Source organism: Coregonus lavaretus (assembly GCF_964263955.1).
Source record: "Coregonus lavaretus genome assembly, chromosome: 10".
In the NCBI taxonomy this organism is placed as follows: Eukaryota; Metazoa; Chordata; class Actinopteri; order Salmoniformes; family Salmonidae; genus Coregonus; species Coregonus lavaretus.
Window position 1 is genome coordinate 3,260,225 of NC_139997.1, and position 18,373 is coordinate 3,278,597.

General features: G+C 45.4%; 1 protein-coding gene across 1 annotated transcript in view; it reads right to left on the minus strand.

Annotated features, from left to right (window-relative positions):
- wdr91 (WD repeat domain 91) overlaps positions 1-12,145 on the minus strand; it is a 35,716-nt gene extending 23,571 nt beyond the window's left edge. Inside the window, 7 exon segments of the mRNA XM_084170299.1 lie at positions 3,664-3,770; positions 4,215-4,301; position 4,305; positions 5,341-5,540; positions 6,690-6,869; positions 11,003-11,137; positions 12,072-12,145. Coding sequence (XP_084026425.1) covers positions 3,664-3,770; positions 4,215-4,301; position 4,305; positions 5,341-5,540; positions 6,690-6,869; positions 11,003-11,125 — 698 coding nt within the window. The 5' untranslated portion in view covers positions 11,126-11,137; positions 12,072-12,145.
- Between the last annotated feature and the right edge of the window lie 6,228 nt (positions 12,146-18,373).

An 18,373-nucleotide genomic window follows, 5' to 3' on the forward strand; every position in this document is an offset into this window, starting at 1 on the left:
TACTAGATTCCTTATCTGAAGACCTTTTGATTTAGTTTCAAAATGAGTCTCTTAAACTGGGGTTCTCGCTAAGTGGTGTGGAAGCTTTTATGAGTGTTTCCTGCCTTTTGCAGGCCATTTGCTTTGTTAAATAGAACGTTACAGATCAAACTACAGACCAAGCCGTCAGACTAGCTGGAAATGTCCTCAGACCACTTTTGTGTTGTGATTCCTCTGCTACATCGTGTATTGTATTGTATTGTATTCTCAAACGCCAAACCCTGACTGTAGTCAACCCCATACCATTCACACCAAGGCCCTGACTGTAGTCAACCCCATACCATTCACACCAAGGCCCTGACTGTAGTCAACCCCATACCATTCACACCAAACCCTGACTGTAGTCAACCCCATACCATTCACGCCAAACCCTGACTGTAGTCAACCCCATACCATTCACACCAAGGCCCTGACTGTAGTCAACCCCATACCATTCACACCAAGGCCCTGACTGTAGTCAACCCCATACCATTCACACCAAGGCCCTGACTGTAGTCAACCCCATACCATTCACACCAAGGCCCTGACTGTAGTCAACCCCATACCATTCACACCAAGGCCCTGACTGTAGTCAACCCCATACCATTCACACCAAGGCCCTGACTGTAGTCAACCCCATACCATTCACACCAAACCCTGACTGTAGTCAACCCCATACCATTCACACCAAGGCCTGACTGTAGTCAACCCCATACCATTCACACCAAACCCTGACTGTAGTCAACCCCATACCATTCACACCAAGGCCTGACTGTAGTCAACCCCATACCATTCACACCAAGGCCCTGACTGTAGTCAACCCCATACCATTCACACCAAGGCCCTGACTGTAGTCAACCCCATACCATTCACACCAAGGCCCTGACTGTAGTCAACCCCATACCATTCACACCAAGGCCCTGACTGTAGTCAACCCCATACCATTCACACCAAACCCTGACTGTAGTCAACCCCATACCATTCACACCAAGGCCTGACTGTAGTCAACCCCATACCATTCACACCAAGGCCCTGACTGTAGTCAACCCCATACCATTCACACCAAGGCCCTGACTGTAGTCAACCCCATACCATTCACACCAAGGCCCTGACTGTAGTCAACCCCATACCATTCACACCAAGGCCCTGACTGTAGTCAACCCCATACCATTCACACCAAGGCCCTGACTGTAGTCAACCCCATACCATTCACACCAAGGCCCTGACTGTAGTCAACCCCATACCATTCACACCAAGGCCCTGACTGTAGTCAACCCCATACCATTCACACCAAGGCCCTGACTGTAGTCAACCCCATACCATTCACACCAAGGCCCTGCCTGTAGTCAACCCCATACCATTCACACCAAGGCCCTGACTGTAGTCAACCCCATACCATTCACACCAAGGCCCTGACTGTAGTCAACCCCATACCATTCACACCAAACCCTGACTGTAGTCAACCCCATACCATTCACACCAAACCCTGACTGTAGTCAACCCCATACCATTCACACCAAACCCTGACTGTAGTCAACCCCATACCATTCACACCAAACCCTGACTGTAGTCAACCCCATACCATTCACACCAAGGCCCTGACTGTAGTCAACCCCATACCATTCACACCAAACCCTGACTGTAGTCAACCCCATACCATTCACACCAAACCCTGACTGTAGTCAACCCCATACCATTCACACCAAGGCCCTGACTGTAGTCAACCCCATACCATTCACACCAAACCCTGACTGTAGTCAACCCCATACCATTCACACCAAGGCCCTGACTGTAGTCAACCCCATACCATTCACACCAAGGCCCTGACTGTAGTCAACCCCATACCATTCACACCAAGGCCCTGACTGTAGTCAACCCCATACCATTCACACCAAGGCCCTGACTGTAGTCAACCCCATACCATTCACACCAAGGCCCTGACTGTAGTCAACCCCATACCATTCACACCAAGGCCCTGACTGTAGTCAACCCCATACCATTCACACCAAGGCCCTGACTGTAGTCAACCCCATACCATTCACACCAAGGCCCTGACTGTAGTCAACCCCATACCATTCACACCAAGGCCCTGACTGTAGTCAACCCCATACCATTCACACCAAACCCTGACTGTAGTCAACCCCATACCATTCACACCAAACCCTGACTGTAGTCAACCCCATACCATTCACACCAAACCCTGACTGTAGTCAACCCCATACCATTCACACCAAACCCTGACTGTAGTCAACCCCATACCATTCACACCAAGGCCCTGACTGTAGTCAACCCCATACCATTCACACCAAGGCCCTGACTGTAGTCAACCCCATACCATTCACACCAAGGCCCTGACTGTAGTCAACCCCATACCATTCACACCAAGGCCCTGACTGTAGTCAACCCCATACCATTCACACCAAGGCCCTGACTGTAGTCAACCCCATACCATTCACACCAAGGCCCTGACTGTAGTCAACCCCATACCATTCACACCAAGGCCCTGACTGTAGTCAACCCCATACCATTCACACCAAGGCCCTGACTGTAGTCAACCCCATACCATTCACACCAAGGCCCTGACTGTAGTCAACCCCATACCATTCACACCAAGGCCCTGACTGTAGTCAACCCCATACCATTCACACCAAGGCCCTGACTGTAGTCAACCCCATACCATTCACACCAAGGCCCTGACTGTAGTCAACCCCATACCATTCACACCAAGGCCCTGACTGTAGTCAACCCCATACCATTCACACCAAGGCCCTGACTGTAGTCAACCCCATACCATTCACACCAAGGCCCTGACTGTAGTCAACCCCATACCATTCACACCAAGGCCCTGACTGTAGTCAACCCCATACCATTCACACCAAGGCCCTGACTGTAGTCAACCCCATACCATTCACACCAAGGCCCTGACTGTAGTCAACCCCATACCATTCACACCAAGGCCCTGACTGTAGTCAACCCCATACCATTCACACCAAGGCCCTGACTGTAGTCAACCCCATACCATTCACACCAAGGCCCTGACTGTAGTCAACCCCATACCATTCACACCAAGGCCCTGACTGTAGTCAACCCCATACCATTCACACCAAGGCCCTGACTGTAGTCAACCCCATACCATTCACACCAAGGCCCGTGTCCACAAAGCGTCTCTGCTGATCTAGGATCAGTTTTGCCTTTAAAAAATAAATAAAAAAATCTGTAGTAACAAGATTGGGGGGGGAACCCGATCGCACATCAGCACTTCTACTTGGAGACACTTTGTGAATACAGGCCCAGGGCTCCAGACATTTCAGCAGCCGCTGAGACCCTCAGGGATCGGAGCTTTGCATCCCTGCATAGAGCAAACAGACAGAACTACTGAAACTAATCATGGTGAAAAACAACAATTCAGGGTGAATTGTTTATTTATCGTCCTTATCCATATGTAAAACACGTTAAAACAGTTTAATAAATATTATTTTAACAATAAATTAGTTAAATAGTACATCTACAGTATCGTACGAAGAGGAGAAAATACTAAACAAATAACTATAATCACACAATTATTATTAAAACGTTCACTAAACCCCCCCCCCCCGCCCCCTCAAACCCAAAGGGGGTCAATCCAATCTCAAAGTTAGTCCTCACAGCTCAGTGTCTCCGAGGCGGTCCATGTTTTGTACGTAGGGGGGGAGTTTGTGATGCAGCATCTCTTCCTGCTTCTTTAGTTTAGCCTCTCCCTGCAGGGAAAATAGCTGGAGGCAGAGATGGGAAGAGACAGAGAGAAGAGAGCGAGAAGGGGGGGGGGGGGGGGGTGCAGAGATTGGAAGAGAGAGAGAGAGAGGGGGGGGGGGGGGGCAGAGATTGGAAGAGAGAGAGAGAGAGAGAGAGAGAGAGAGAGAGAGAGAGAGAGAGAGAGAGGAGAGAGAGAGAGAGAGCTTTAGCAGCCATCCTTAGGCCTTTTGAGGGGAGCAGTATATGCTAGCGCCACAGGTTTGAAACGGAGAGACTTAACAAGTGATTACTTAAATAACCAGTATGGAAGTAACTATCACACTCCAAAACACGTTGGTGTGAGTATACCTCGCCCGGCATTACAGGAAGTAATCAAATGTGTCTCGGTTTCAAACTTCTCTGGTATTTAGCACAAACTTGCTCGCAAGGATATGGCACTTTTTTTTTTAGATGAGAAGACAGACCACATGTCTGAGCTGTTCGTTCTCCTCCTGTAGACCAGTGGTCCTCTGGACTTCAGCGTCAAAGCTCAAGAGCACAGGCTGGGGTGGTTAGCTGTCAAGGAAGAAACTACTCAAAGCTCGTCTGTACAGTTTGTTTCCATTTAAATGGAAATGGTTTAGTTGCCATTTTCTTTACTTTCTTGTTTTGAAACGGTTCCATTTTCCTATTTACTAGATCTGGCATTCTGTTAACACAACCTGGGGTGATGCAGATGCAGCATGACATCTGCCAAGTCAAGCAAAAACAGTGTGAGTGAATGTGAGTCAATTATTAACCAGATATTAACCTGATGGTTTGCCTCTGAGAGTATGTGTCATAGTGTGTCTGTGGTCATAGTGTGTCTGTAGTCATAGTGTGTCTGTAGTCATAGTGTGTCTGTAGTCACAGTGTCTGTAGTCATAGTGTGTCCGTAGTCATAGTGTCTGTAGTCATAGTGTGTCTGTAGTCAAAGTGTGTCTGTAGTCATAGTGTGTCTGTAGTCATAGTGTGTCTGTAGTCATAGTGTGTCTGTAGTCATAGTGTGTCTGTGGTCATAGTGTGTCTGTGGTCATAGTGTGTCTGTGGTCATAGTGTGTCTGTAGTCATAGTGTGTATGTAGTCATAGTGTGTCTGTGGTCATAGTGTGTCTGTGGTCATAGTGTGTCTGTAGTCATAGTGTGTCTGTAGTCATAGTCTCTGTAGTCATAGTGTGTCCGTAGTCATAGTGTGTCTGTAGTCATAGTGTCTGTAGTCATAGTGTGTCTGTAGTCATAGTGTGTCCGTAGTCATAGTGTGTCTGTAGTCATAGTGTCTGTAGTCATAGTGTGTCTGTAGTCATAGTGTGTCTGTAGTCATAGTGTGTCCGTAGTCATAGTGTGTCCGTAGTCATAGTGTGTCTGTAGCCATAGTGTGTCTGTAGTCATAGTGTGTCTGTAGTCATAGTGTGTCTGTAGTCTAGTGTGTCTGTAGTCATAGTGTGTCTGTAGTCATAGTGTGTCCGCAGTCATAGTGTGTCCGTAGTCATAGTGTGTCTGTAGTCATAGTGTGTCCGTAGTCATAGTGTGTCAGTACTGTAGTCTTGCCCAGAACAAAAGGATATGCATGCACTGGAACAGCACAGAGAGGAAGTTGTGCAGGGAGACCAGGAAGGTGTCAGACCACTGACGGGAGAAGTACGGCGAGAAGACGGGATTCTGCTCGGGGGCGGGGATAAACGGCAGGATGAACCAATCACGCCACTCCGACTGGCCCTGCAGATCCTGAGCCTGACGCTGGAAAAACTCCTGGGTCTTCTCTAGGTTCTTTAACTGGAAGGAGACAGCGAGAGAGTGAGGGGGGGTGGGGAGGGATGGATGGAGGGAGGGAGAGAAGGAGGGACAGGGGAGAGAGGAGGGAGGGATGGATGAAGAGAGGGAGGAGGGATGAGGAGAGAGGGAAAGGCCATGCTGTATATCAATAATCAGTCAACAACATTGGGCTATCCACACATAATGGAAGAAGAAGAAGAAGAAGAAGAAGAAGAAGAAGAAGAAGAAGAAGAAGAAGAAGAAGAAGAAGAAGAAGAAGAAGAAGAATCAATCAATCAATTTTATTTTATATAGCCCTTCTTACATCAGCTAATATCTCGAAGTGCTGTACAGAAACCCAGCCTAAAACCCCAAACAGCTAGTAATGCAGGTGTAGAAGCACGGTGGCTAGGAAAAACTCCCTAGAAAGGCGAAAACCTAGGAAGAAACCTAGAGAGGAACCAGGCTATGAGGGGTGGCCAGTCCTCTTCTGGCTGTGCCGGGTGGAGATTATAACAGAACCATGCCAAGATGTTCAAAAATGTTCATAAGTGACAAGCATGGTCAAATAATAATCAGGAATAAATCTCAGTTGGCTTTTCATAGCCGATCATTAAGAGTTGAAAACAGCAGGTCTGGGACAGGTAGGGGTTCCATAACCGCAGGCAGAACAGTTGAAACTGGAATAGCAGCAAGGCCAGGCGGACTGGGGACAGCAAGGAGTCACCACGGCCGGTAGTCCCGACGTATGGTCCTAGGGCTCAGGTCTCTCAGTTGGCTTTTCATAGCCGATCATTAAGAGTTGAAAACAGCAGGTCTGGGACAGGTAGGGGTTTCGTAGCCGCAGGCAGAACAGTTGAAACTGGAATAGCAGCAAGGCCAGGCGGACTGGGGACAGCAAGGTGTCATCATGCCCGGTAGTCCTAGAAGAAGAAGAAGAAGAAGAAGAAGAAGAAGAAGAAGAAGAAGAAGAAGAAGAAGAAGAAGAAGAAGAAGAAGAAGAAGAAGAAGAAGAAGAAGAAGAAGAAGAAGAAGAAGAAGAAGAAGAAGAAGAAGAAGAAGAAGAAGAAGAAGAAGAAGAAGAAGAAGAAGAAGAAGAAGAAGAAGAAGAAGAAGAAGAAGAAGAAGAAGAAGAAGAAGAAGAAGAAGAAGAAGAAGAAGATTATTCACCTGTACAGTGTAAACAACGTAGTATCTGAAGAGACTGGTCCGTAGCTTGGAGACTGTGGGTCTGTAGACGTCTTCTAGCCTACAGAACAGTCTCCGGTCCAGATAGCCCCAGTAGTCCTTCAGGCCATTCAGGTCAAAGCTATGGATGAACAGCTGAAGCTGATCAATGATCTTATCCACCTGAAAATATATAGTCCAGAGGTACAATAAACCTTAATATCATGAAGTGAAACGGAACAGGTTTCATATAATGTAAAAGTTTGCCCTGGGATAAAAATACAGAGAAAAAGGTTTTGACAAGTACCTCATATATACAGTTGAAGTCGGAAGTTTACATACACTTAGGTTGGAGTCATTAAAACTCGTTTTTCAACCACTCCACACATTTCTTGTTAACAAACTATCGTTTTGGCAATTCGGTCAGGACATCTACTTTGTGCATGACACAAGTAATTTCTCCAACAATTGTTTACAGACAGATTATTTCACTTATAATTCACTGTATGACAATTCCAGTGGGTTTAAACAGCTTGGAAAATTCCAGAAAATGATGTCATGGCTTTAGAAGCTTCTGATAGGCTAATTGACATCAGTTGAGTCAATTGGAGGTGTACCTGTGGATGTATTTCAAGGCCTACCTTCAAACTCAGTGCCTCTTTGCTTGACATCATGGGAAAATCAAAGGAAATCAGCCAAGACCTCAGAAAACAAATGGTAGACCTCCACAAGTCTGGTTCATCCTTCTGAGCAATTTCCAAATGCCTGAAGGTACCACATTCATCTGTACAAACAATAGTACGCAAGTATAAACACCATGGGACCACACAGCCGTCATACCGCTCAGGAAGGAGACGCGTTCTGTGTCCTAGAGATGAACGTACTTTGGTGCTAAAAGTGCAAATCAATCCCAGAACAACAGCAAAGGACCTTGTGAAGATGCTGGAGGAAACAGGTACAAAAGTATCTATATCCACAGTAAAACGAGTCCTATATCGACATAACCTGAAAGGCCGCTCAGCAAGGAAGAAGCCACTGCTCCAAAACCGCCATAAAAAAAGCCAGACTACGGTTTGCAACTGCACATGGGGACAAAGATCTTACTTTTTGGAGAAATGTCCTCTGGTCTGATGAAACAAAAATAGTACTGTTTGGTCATAATGACCATCGTTATGTTTGGAGGAAAAAGGGGTAGGCTTGCATGCCGAAGAACACCATCTCAACCGTGAAGCACGGGGGTGGCAGCATCATGCTGTGGGGGTGCTTTGCTGCAGGAGGGACTGGTGCACTTCACAAAATAGATGGCATCATGAGGAAGGAAAATGATGTGGATATATTGAAGCAACATCTCAAGACATCAGTCAGGAAGTTAAAAGCTTGGTCGCAAATTGGTCTTCCAAATGGACAACGACCCCAAGCATACTTCCAAAGTTGTCCCAAAATGGCTTTAAAAATATATATATATTTCACCTTTATTTAACCAGGTAAGCCAGTTGAGAACAAGATCTCATTTACAACTGCGACCTGGCCAAGATAAAGCAAAGCAGTGCGATAAAAACAACAACAGAGTTACATATGGGGTAAAAAAAACATAAGGTCATAAAATACAACAGAAAATATATATACAGTGTGTGCAAATGTAGCAAGTTATGGAGGTAAGGCAATAAATAGGCTATAGTGCAAAATAATTACAATTAGTATTAACACTGGAATGCTAGATGTGCAAGAGATTATGTGCAAATAGAGATACTGGGGTGCAAAAGAGCAAAATAAATAACAATATAGGGATGAGGTAGTTGGGTGGGCTAATTTCAGATGGGCTGTGTACATGTGCAGTGATCGGTAAGGTGCTCTGACAACTGATGCTTAAAGTTAGTGAGGGAGATAAGAGTCTCCAGCTTCAGAGATTTTTGCAATTCGTTCCAGTCATTGGCAGCAGAGAACTGGAAGGAATGGCGGCCAAAGGAGGTGTTGGCTTTGGGAATGACCAGTGAGATATACCTGCTGGAGCGCAGACTACGGGTGGGTAATGCTATGGTGACCAATGAGCTAAGATAAGGCGGGGATTTGCCTAGCAGTGATTTATAGATGGCCTGGAGCCAGTGGGTTTGATGACGAACATGTAGTGAGGACCAGCCAACAAGAGCGTACAGGTCACAGTGGTGGGTAGTGTATGGGGCTTTGGAGACAAAACGGATGGCACTGTGATAGACTACATCCAATTTGCTGAGTAGAGTGTTGGAGACTATTTTGTAAATGACATCGCCGAAGTCAAGGATCGGTAGGATAGTCAGTTTTACGAGGGCATGTTTGGCAGCATGAGTGAAGGAGGCTTTGTTGCGAAATAGGAAGCCGATTCTAGATTTAACTTTGGATTGGAGATTCTTAATGTGAGTCTGGAAGGAGAGTTTACAGTCTAACCAGACACCTAGGTATTTGTAGTTGTCCACATACTCTAGGTCAGACCCGTCGAGAGTGGTGATTCTAGTCGGGTGGGCGGGTGCCAGCAGCGTTCGATTGAAGAGCATGCATTTAGTTTTACTAGTGTTTAAGAGCAGTTGGAGGCTACTGAAGGAGTGTTGTATGGCATTGAAGCTCGTTTGGAGGTTTGTTAACACAGTGTCCAATGAAGGGCCAGATGTATACAAAATGGTGTCGTCTGCGTAGAGGTGGATCTGAGAGTCACCAGCAGCAAGAGCGACATCATTGATATACACGGAGAAAAGAGTCGGCCCAAGTATTGAACCCTGTGGCACCCCCATAGAGACTGCCATAGGTCCAGACAACAGGCCCTCCGATTTCACACATTGAGCTTAAGGACAACAAAGTGAAGGTATTGGAGTGGCCATCACAAAGCCCTGACCTCAATCGTGTAGAAAATCTGTGGGCAGAACTGAAAAAGTGTGTGTGAGCAAGGAGGCCTACAAACTTCACTCAGTTAAACCAGCTCTGTCAGGAGGAATGGACCAAAATTCACCGGAATTGTGATACAGTGAATTATAAGTGAAATAATCTGTCTGTAAACAATTGTTGGAAAGATTACTTGTGTCATGCACAAAGTAGATGTCCTAACCGAATTGCCAAAACTATAGTTTGTTAACAAGAAATTAGTGGAGTGGTTGAAAAACAAGTTTTAATGACTCCAACCTAAGTGTATGTAAACTTCCGACTTCAACTGTATATACCAGTGGAGACATCTGAAGGGAGGACGGCTCATAATAATGTCTGGAATGGAGTCATTGGTATGGCTTCAAACACATCAAACACGTGGTTTCCATGAGGTTGATACCATTCCATTGACTCCATTCCAGACATTATTATGAGCCAGTCCTCCCCTCAGCAGCCTCCACTGGTATATACATATACACTACATGACCAAAAGTATGTGGACACCTGCTCTTCAAACATCTCATTCCAAAATCATGGCCATTAATATGGAGTTGGTCCCTCCTTTGCTGCTATAACAGCCTCCACTCTTCTGGGAAGGCTTTCCACTAGATGTTGGAACATTACTGCGGGGACTTGCTTCCATTCAGCCACAATAGCATTAGTGAGGTCGGGCACTGATGTTGGGCGATGGTGCCAGATGGTGAAGCATGCTTCATCACTCCAGAGAACACGTTTCCACTGCTCCAGAGTCCAATGGTGGTGAGCTTTACACCACTCCAGCCGACTCTTGGCATTGCATATGGTGATTTTAGGCTTGTGTGCAGCTGCTTGGCCATGGAAACCCATTTCATGAAGCTCCCAACGAACAGTTTGGAACTCGGTAGTGAGTGTTGCAACCGTGGACAGACGATTTGTACACGCTAGGCGCTTCAGCGGTCCAGTCCTGTGAGCTTGTTTGGCCTACCACTTCGCGGCTGAGCCGTTGTTGCTCCTAGACGTTTCCACTTCGCAATCACTGCACTTACAGTTGATCGGGGGAAGCTCTACCAGGGCAGAAATTATGAAGGTGCAACGTTCAAAGTCACTGAGCTCTTCAGTAAGGCCATTCTACTGCCAGTGTTTGTCTATGGAGATTGCATGGCGGTGTGCTCGGTTTTATACACCTGTCAGCAACGGGTGTGGCTGAAAATAGCCAAATCCACTAATTTGAAGGGGTGTCCACATACTTTTGTATATACAGTGTACATACAAAGATCTAACTTCTCACCTGTCTACATCGGTCAGAGTGACAAGGCTATAAGCTACTGCTATAGCCTGGTCCCACATCTGTTTGTGCTGTCTTGCCAACGCTGGGACCAAGCTACTGCTGTTGTGCTTTGCAATACCTGGATGGTTAAATGACTTCAAATACACTGTTTCATACATACTCTGAATCCTTTCTCCTTGTCTGCTTTTATATCAGAGTCTAGGTGCTTCAGTGTGCTGGTGAAACCGCGATATATCAAGTATTCTCGGACATGTTCATCCGTCCTTTCGACAGCTGACCCCATCTTTCTCTCCCCCTGTCGGACCACCATGACACAAAAGGGTGATTGGTTATAATATATAAGCGACTTATGCCTCGATCACACCGACATTGCATTTTGGTACACCAGAAGTACATTAAATTCCAATGGAACGCTGCGTTTGCTTCGTTGCAAACATATCCAGAAGATGCTGCGTACCATTTTGCGCAATTACGCCTTGTCATTGCGCAAAATGGTACACAGCATCATCTAGATATGTGTGCAACAAAAGTTCGACATTCACCTTCTGCTACCATTTCTGTCAAGCCGTCGACGCATACAGTTTGACGCATACGTTCGATAAATCCAACGTATGCGCCACACAGAACGCAATGCTGCAAGGCAAACGCAGCGTTCCATTGGACATGACTGTACTTCTGGTGTACCAAAACGCAAAGACACGGTCGGTGTGTTCAAAGCAGTCATGCATTCTTTTTAACGTATGAGTGGTCCCTGGAATCGAACCCACCATCCTGGAGTTGCAATGCTCTACCAAGTGACCCATACACAAAAATGTATGCACGCATGACTGTAAGTCGCTTTGGATAAAAGCGTCTGCTAAATGGCATATTATTATTATTATTATTAAGTGAGCAACAGAGGACCACTCATGTGTAAGTAAAGTAATAAACATTGAAGCAAACAGACAGGCTATAACTGCATGCTAACTATTCATGTACACATAAATCAACATACAATCGTTCACATTTTCAAATTGCATAGCTAGAGGAGGTTGCTTTTCTGCCTGGACAGGCAGCATTGCATGAGCCCATCGCTAGCTAAACAAGAGTAGCTAGTTTGGTTAGACGAGTGGTGATTTTTCAACAACAAATACGATGAGGTTTAGTGTCATTTACTCTTTTATGCGTAACTCTCTTGGTAATAGTGAGATCAACATTTTATAAACACTGTATTTAGTGGCAAAACTTACCAAAGTGAAAGCGCTGGCTGAAATATTTCCTGTTTTCTTTTTCTCGAGGCTATCATGTGATCGAATTCGTGTGACGTCATGTGACAGGAGGGTCATTTTTGCCTGTGGTCCGCTAGAGGGCATAAACAGCTACTATTGGACCGGTAATATGCATTCTAATAATAGGCGACCGAGCACTGACCAGTCGCTGCAGTAAGTAAATATGGTAGCCTAAAAGTGATATTGCAATCTGGCAGCATTGCAGCTAATTTATAATGTGCAGGAGAAGATAACGCGTTAGAAATACATGCAAATTGACCAGAATGATCAACTGTCCCCGATAGAATGATTAAATCCTATAACTAAAGTTACAAAACAGATCAGGTGGTTAGATCTTCAGGCATTCACCCAAGCATGATGCTTCCCTGTAGGCCCGACACAGCGATTCAAAACGTTACTGTGACTCATCATTACTCCAATGTCTGATCAGGACTGCGCCTACCCTAATGTGACTGACTAGATCACAACACAAAATACAGTGTTGTTGCAGTTCATCACATGCCGTTACATATTGTGCTATTTTACACATAGGCTTGCAGCTAAATCAACACATTATCTAACTTCATTTACACCATTGTCATGGTGATGAGCATACTTGTTGTATCTCAGAAATCTACTCTTAGACAACTGGCAGTCATAGGCTTTGTCCCAAATGACACCCTATTCCCTATATAGTGCACTACTCTTGACCATAGACCTATGGTCAAAAGTAGTGCACTATGTAGGGAATGGGGTGCCATTTGGGACGTGGATGTTATTGTGATGCTAGGAGAAGGGGAAAGAAAAAGGAGAACAGGCATGAATGAACACAGTGTCCAGAAGAGGCTGTATAGCCTCAGACATGAATAAACACAGTGTCCAGAAGAGGCTGCATAGCCTCAGACATTAATAAACACAGTGTCCAGAAGAGGCTGCATAGCCTCAGACATGAATGAACACAGTGTCCAGAAGAGGCTGTATAGCCTCAGACATTAATAAACACAGTGTCCAGAAGAGGCTGCATAGCCTCAGACATTAATAAACACAGTGTCCAGAAGAGGCTACATAGCCTCAGACATGAATAAACACAGTGTCCAGAAGAGGCTGCATAGCCTCAGACATGAATAAACACAGTGTCCAGAAGAGGCTGCATAGCCTCAGACATTAATAAACACAGTGTCCAGAAGAGGCTGCGTAGCCTCAGACATGAATAAACACAGTGTCCAGAAGAGGCTGTATAGCCTCCATTGAATCTCTTTCCCCAGGATAGATGTGAAGGCCTTGTGTGTTGTCACAGCATGCTGCTGGTGGTGTAGACCATTGCAAATCAAACATGATTATAACCCTAAAGTGTCGATCGTTTCTGGTAACTTCTTTCTCTCCTGTTTGTTCTAGTGAAACGTTATTGTCAATGAACACAGCTATGAGTAATTCAATTATATGTTTTCCTTCTTTTCTGTACTGAACCATATTTGTGTCCCAAATGGCACCCTATTCATTGTCTAGTGCACTACTTTTCATCAGGGCCCGTGTAGGGAATAGGGTGCAATTTGGGAGACAGCCAATGTGATATACGTTCCTCCTACAGTACTCTGTACTGAACCATGAATCATATTCATTTCCCCACTACAGTACAATGCAATAGGAATTTACATTTAATGTCATTTAGCAGACGTTCTTATCCAGAGCGACTTACAAATTGGTGCATTCACCTTATAGCCAGTGGGATAACCACTTTACAATATGTTTTTTTTTTTGGGTGGGGTAAGGGGGGGTGGGTGGATTACTTTATACTATCCCAGGTATTCCTTAAAGAGGTGGGGTTTCATGTGTCTCCGGAAGGTGGTGAGTGACTCCGCTGTCCTGGCGTCGTGAGGGAGCTTGTTCCACCATTGGGGTGCCAGAGCAGCGAACAGTTTTGACTGGGCTGAGCAGGAACTGTGCTTCCGCAGAGGTAGGGGGGCCAGCAGGCCAGAGGTGGATGAACGCAATGCCCTCGTTTGGGTGTAGGGTCTGATCAGAGCCTGAAGGTACGGAGGTGCCGTTCCCCTCACAGCTCCGTAGGCCTATCCTATATTAATAAAGGAAGGTATCTCCAGATCTAAAATCCATTTGCTAGAGCTTTTCCATGAACGTGCAACAGGGATTTTTTCCTCCCAAAAAACAACCATTTAACTGATTTATTGCAATATTTTCTGCACAGCACAAAATTTTCAGACAGTTTACACTGGAGTTAAGAGGCAGAGAGACACATGGGATCTAAAATCAGCAAAAAAAAAGAAACGTCCCTTTTTCAGGACCCTGTCTTTCAAAGATAATTCGTAAAAATCCAAATAACTTCACAGATCTTCATTGTAAAGGGTTTAAACACTGTTTCCCGTGCTTGTTCAATGAACCATAAACAATTAATGAACATGCACCTGTGGAACGGTCGTTAAGACACTAACACCTTACAGACGGTAGGCAATTAAGGTCACAGTTATGAAAACTTAGGACACTAAAGAGGCCTTTCTACTGACTCTGAAAAACACCTAAAGAAAGATGCCCAGGGTCCCTGCTCATCTGCGTGAACGTGCCTTAGGCATGCTGCAAGGAGGCATGAGGACTGCAGATGTGGCCAGGGCAATAAATTGCAATGTCCGTACTGTGAGACGCCTAAGACAGCGCTACAGGGAGACAGAATGGACAGCTGATCGTCCTCGCAGTGGCAGACCACGTGTAACAACACCTGCACAGGATCGGTACATCTGAACATCACACCTGCGGGACAGGTACAGGATGGCAACAACAACTGCCCGAGTTACACCAGGAACGCACAATCCCTCCATCAGTGCTCAGACTGTCCGCAATAGGCTGAGAGAGGCTGGACTGAGGGCTTGTAGGCCTGTTGTAAGGCAGGTCCTCAACACACATCACTGGCAACAACGTCGCCTATGGGCACAAACCCACCGTCGCTGGACCAAACAGGACTGGCAAAAAGTGCTCTTCACTGATGAGTCGCTGTTTTGTCGTTGAAGGAATGAGCGTTACACCGAGGCCTGTACTCTGGAGCGGGATCGATTTGGAGGTGGAGAGTCCGTCATGGTCTGGGGCGGTGTGTCACAGCATCATCGGACTGAGCTTGTTGTCATTGCAGGCAATCTCAACGCTGTGCGTTACAGGGAAGACATCCTCCTCCCTCATGTGGTACCCTTCCTGCAGGCTCATCCTGACATGACCCTCCAGCATGACAATGCTACCAGCCATACTGCTCGTTCTGTGCGTGATTTCCTGCAAGACAGGAATGTCATGGCCAGCGAAGAGCCCGGATCTCAATCCCATTGAGCACGTCTGGGACCTGTTGGATCAGAGGGTGAGGGCTAGGGCCATTCCCCACAGAAATGTCCGCAAACTTGCAGGTGCCTTGGTGGAAGAGTGGGGTAACATCTCACAGCAAGAACTGGCAAATCTGGTGCAGTCCATGAGGAGGAGTTGCACTGCAGTACTTAATGCAGCTGGTGGCCAGATACTGACTGTTACTTTTGATTTTGACCCCCCCCCCCCCCCCCTTTGTTCAGGGACACATTATTCCATTTCTGTTAGTCACATTTCTTTGGAACTTGTTCAGTTTATGTCTCAGTTGTTTAATCTTATGTTCATACAAATATTTACACGTTAAGTTTTCTGGAAATAAACGCAGTTGACAGTGAGAGGACGTTTCTTTTTTTGCTAAGTTTACAAGGGAATGCACAGGTGTGAGATGTGCATGTCAACGTACATTTGGGATACAATCTTTTTAGAATCAATATTCCGCTTCAATATGTTAGACTTTCTGAGGAGTGAACTGTATAATGTATGCATGCATGCATGGATTTGGATATTCATGCTTTCTCCACATCCAGGTTTTGTTGTCATGGAAACTTTTTGATGTCTGTAGTATATTTTTCGTCTGGTGGTAAAGCTCTCATTTTCACCCTCTGCTCCACTCAGAAAGCAACGGTACCTTCAAAAATATTCCAACTACCTAAAGCTAGGCCACACCACACACCCAGATCCCTTTGACATCGGAACATTCTCCTTTATCAGTATTCAGACTAATTGGACATCGAATAGACAGTGTTGGCCAAAGCTTTCCTTTTTAAAAGTGTTCCATGGAAATATGTTTTATTTATACCTCTTTGATTCTGGAATTGGTGATATGCCAGAATTATAGCATTTTTGTTTGATCTAACCAGAATGTCAGTCCTCGTTGAGCGTCATCTTCATCAGTACAGTAAACTATAGACGGCTCTGTCTACAAACGATATACCTGCCCCCCTACAGGTGTTCACAGCAGAATAAAGAGTATCCATGACAACAGGGGAGTAAATAGATAACGTTTATAGGAGGAAGGTATTAAACTTGTGTGTGGTGTTACGTTCCCCAACAAGAAAACCCCCCCCAAAAAATTATGTCAAACAGAAAGGGGAACTAACAAAGAGTCACTGACAACAACCAAAACGAAACAGGTGGGGGTTTCAGGAGGGGTTCTGAAAGACACTCTGATAGATTAATTATTAATGACTAATTATTACACCCTGAAACTGTGTATAATGTGTTAGAAATGTGTGAGTGTAGGACCAGTAAAGACTCAGCAATGTGAGTAAGAGTTAGGCCAGACAAAGGACAAGGAGAACTGTCTACAGACAACTGAGAAACCAAGATAAAGAGGCCTCCCAATTTAGGGAGGGGAGAAACTGTTATGAAAACATGGTGCAGAATATTGTGAGAACGGACATAAATGAGGAATGCAGGGAGTAGGCTATGATAAGAAAGTGTGTGTGTGTGTGTGTGTGTGTATGTACAGTGGGGAAAAAAAGTATTTAGTCAGCCACCAATTGTGCAAGTTCCCCCACTTAAAAAGATGAGAGAGGCCTGAAATTTTCATCATAGGTACACGTCAACTATGACAGACAAATTGAGGAAAAAAAATCCAGAAAATCACATTGTAGGATTTTTAATGAATTTATTTGCAAATTATGGTGGAAAATAAGTATTTGGTCACCTACAAACAAGCAAGATTTCTGGCTCTCACAGACCTGTAACTTCTTCTTTAAGAGGCTCCTCTGTCCTCCACTCGTTACCTGTATTAATGGCACCTGTTTGAACTTGTTATCAGTATAAAAGACACCTGTCCACAACCTCAAACAGTCACACTCCAAACTCCACTATGGCCAAGACCAAAGAGCTGTCAAAGGATACCAGAAACAAATTTGTAGACCTGCACCAGGCTGGGAAGACTGAATCTGCAATAGGTAAGCAGCTTGGTTTGAAGAAATCAACTGTGGGAGCAATTATTAGGAAATGGAAGACATACAAGACCACTGATAATCTCCCTCGATCTGGGGCTCCACGCAAGATCTCACCCCGTGGGGTCAAAATGATCACAAGAACGGTGAGCAAAAATCCCAGAACCACACGGGGGGGCCTAGTGAATGACCTGCAGAGAGCTGGGACCAAAGTAACAAAGCCTACCATCAGTAACACACCACGCCGCCAGGGACTCAAATCCTGCAGTGCCAGACGTGTCCCCCTGCTTAAGCCAGTACATGTCCAGGCCCGTCTGAAGTTTGCTAGAGTGCATTTGGATGATCCAGAAGAGGATTGGGAGAATGTCATATGGTCAAATGAAACCAAAATATAACTTTTTGGTAAAAACTCAACTCGTCGTGTTTGGAGGACAAAGAATGCTGAGTTGCATCCAATGAACACCATACCTACTGTGAAGCATGGGGGTGGAAACATCATGCTTTGGGGCTGTTTTTCTGCAAAGGGACCAGGACGACTGATCCGTGTAAAGGAAAGAATGAATGGGGCCATGTATCGTGAGATTTTGAGTGAAAACCTCCTTCCATCAGCAAGGGCATTGAAGATGAAACGTGGCTGGGTCTTTCAGCATGACAATGATCCCAAACACACCGCCCGGGCAACGAAGGAGTGGCTTCGTAAGAAGCATTTCAAGGTCCTGGATTGCCTAGCCAGTCTCCAGATCTCAACCCCATAGAAAATCTTTGGAGGGAGTTGAAAGTCCGTGTTGCCCAGCGACAGCCCCAAAACATCACTGCTCTAGAGGAGATCTGCATGGAGGAATGGGCCAAAAAACCAGCAACAGTGTGTGAAAACCTTGTGAAAACTTACAGAAAACGTTTGACCTGTGTCATTGCCAACAAAGGGTATATAACAAAGTATTGAGAAACTTTTGTTATTGACCAAATACTTATTTTCCACCATAATTTGCAAATAAATTCATTAAAAATCCTACAATG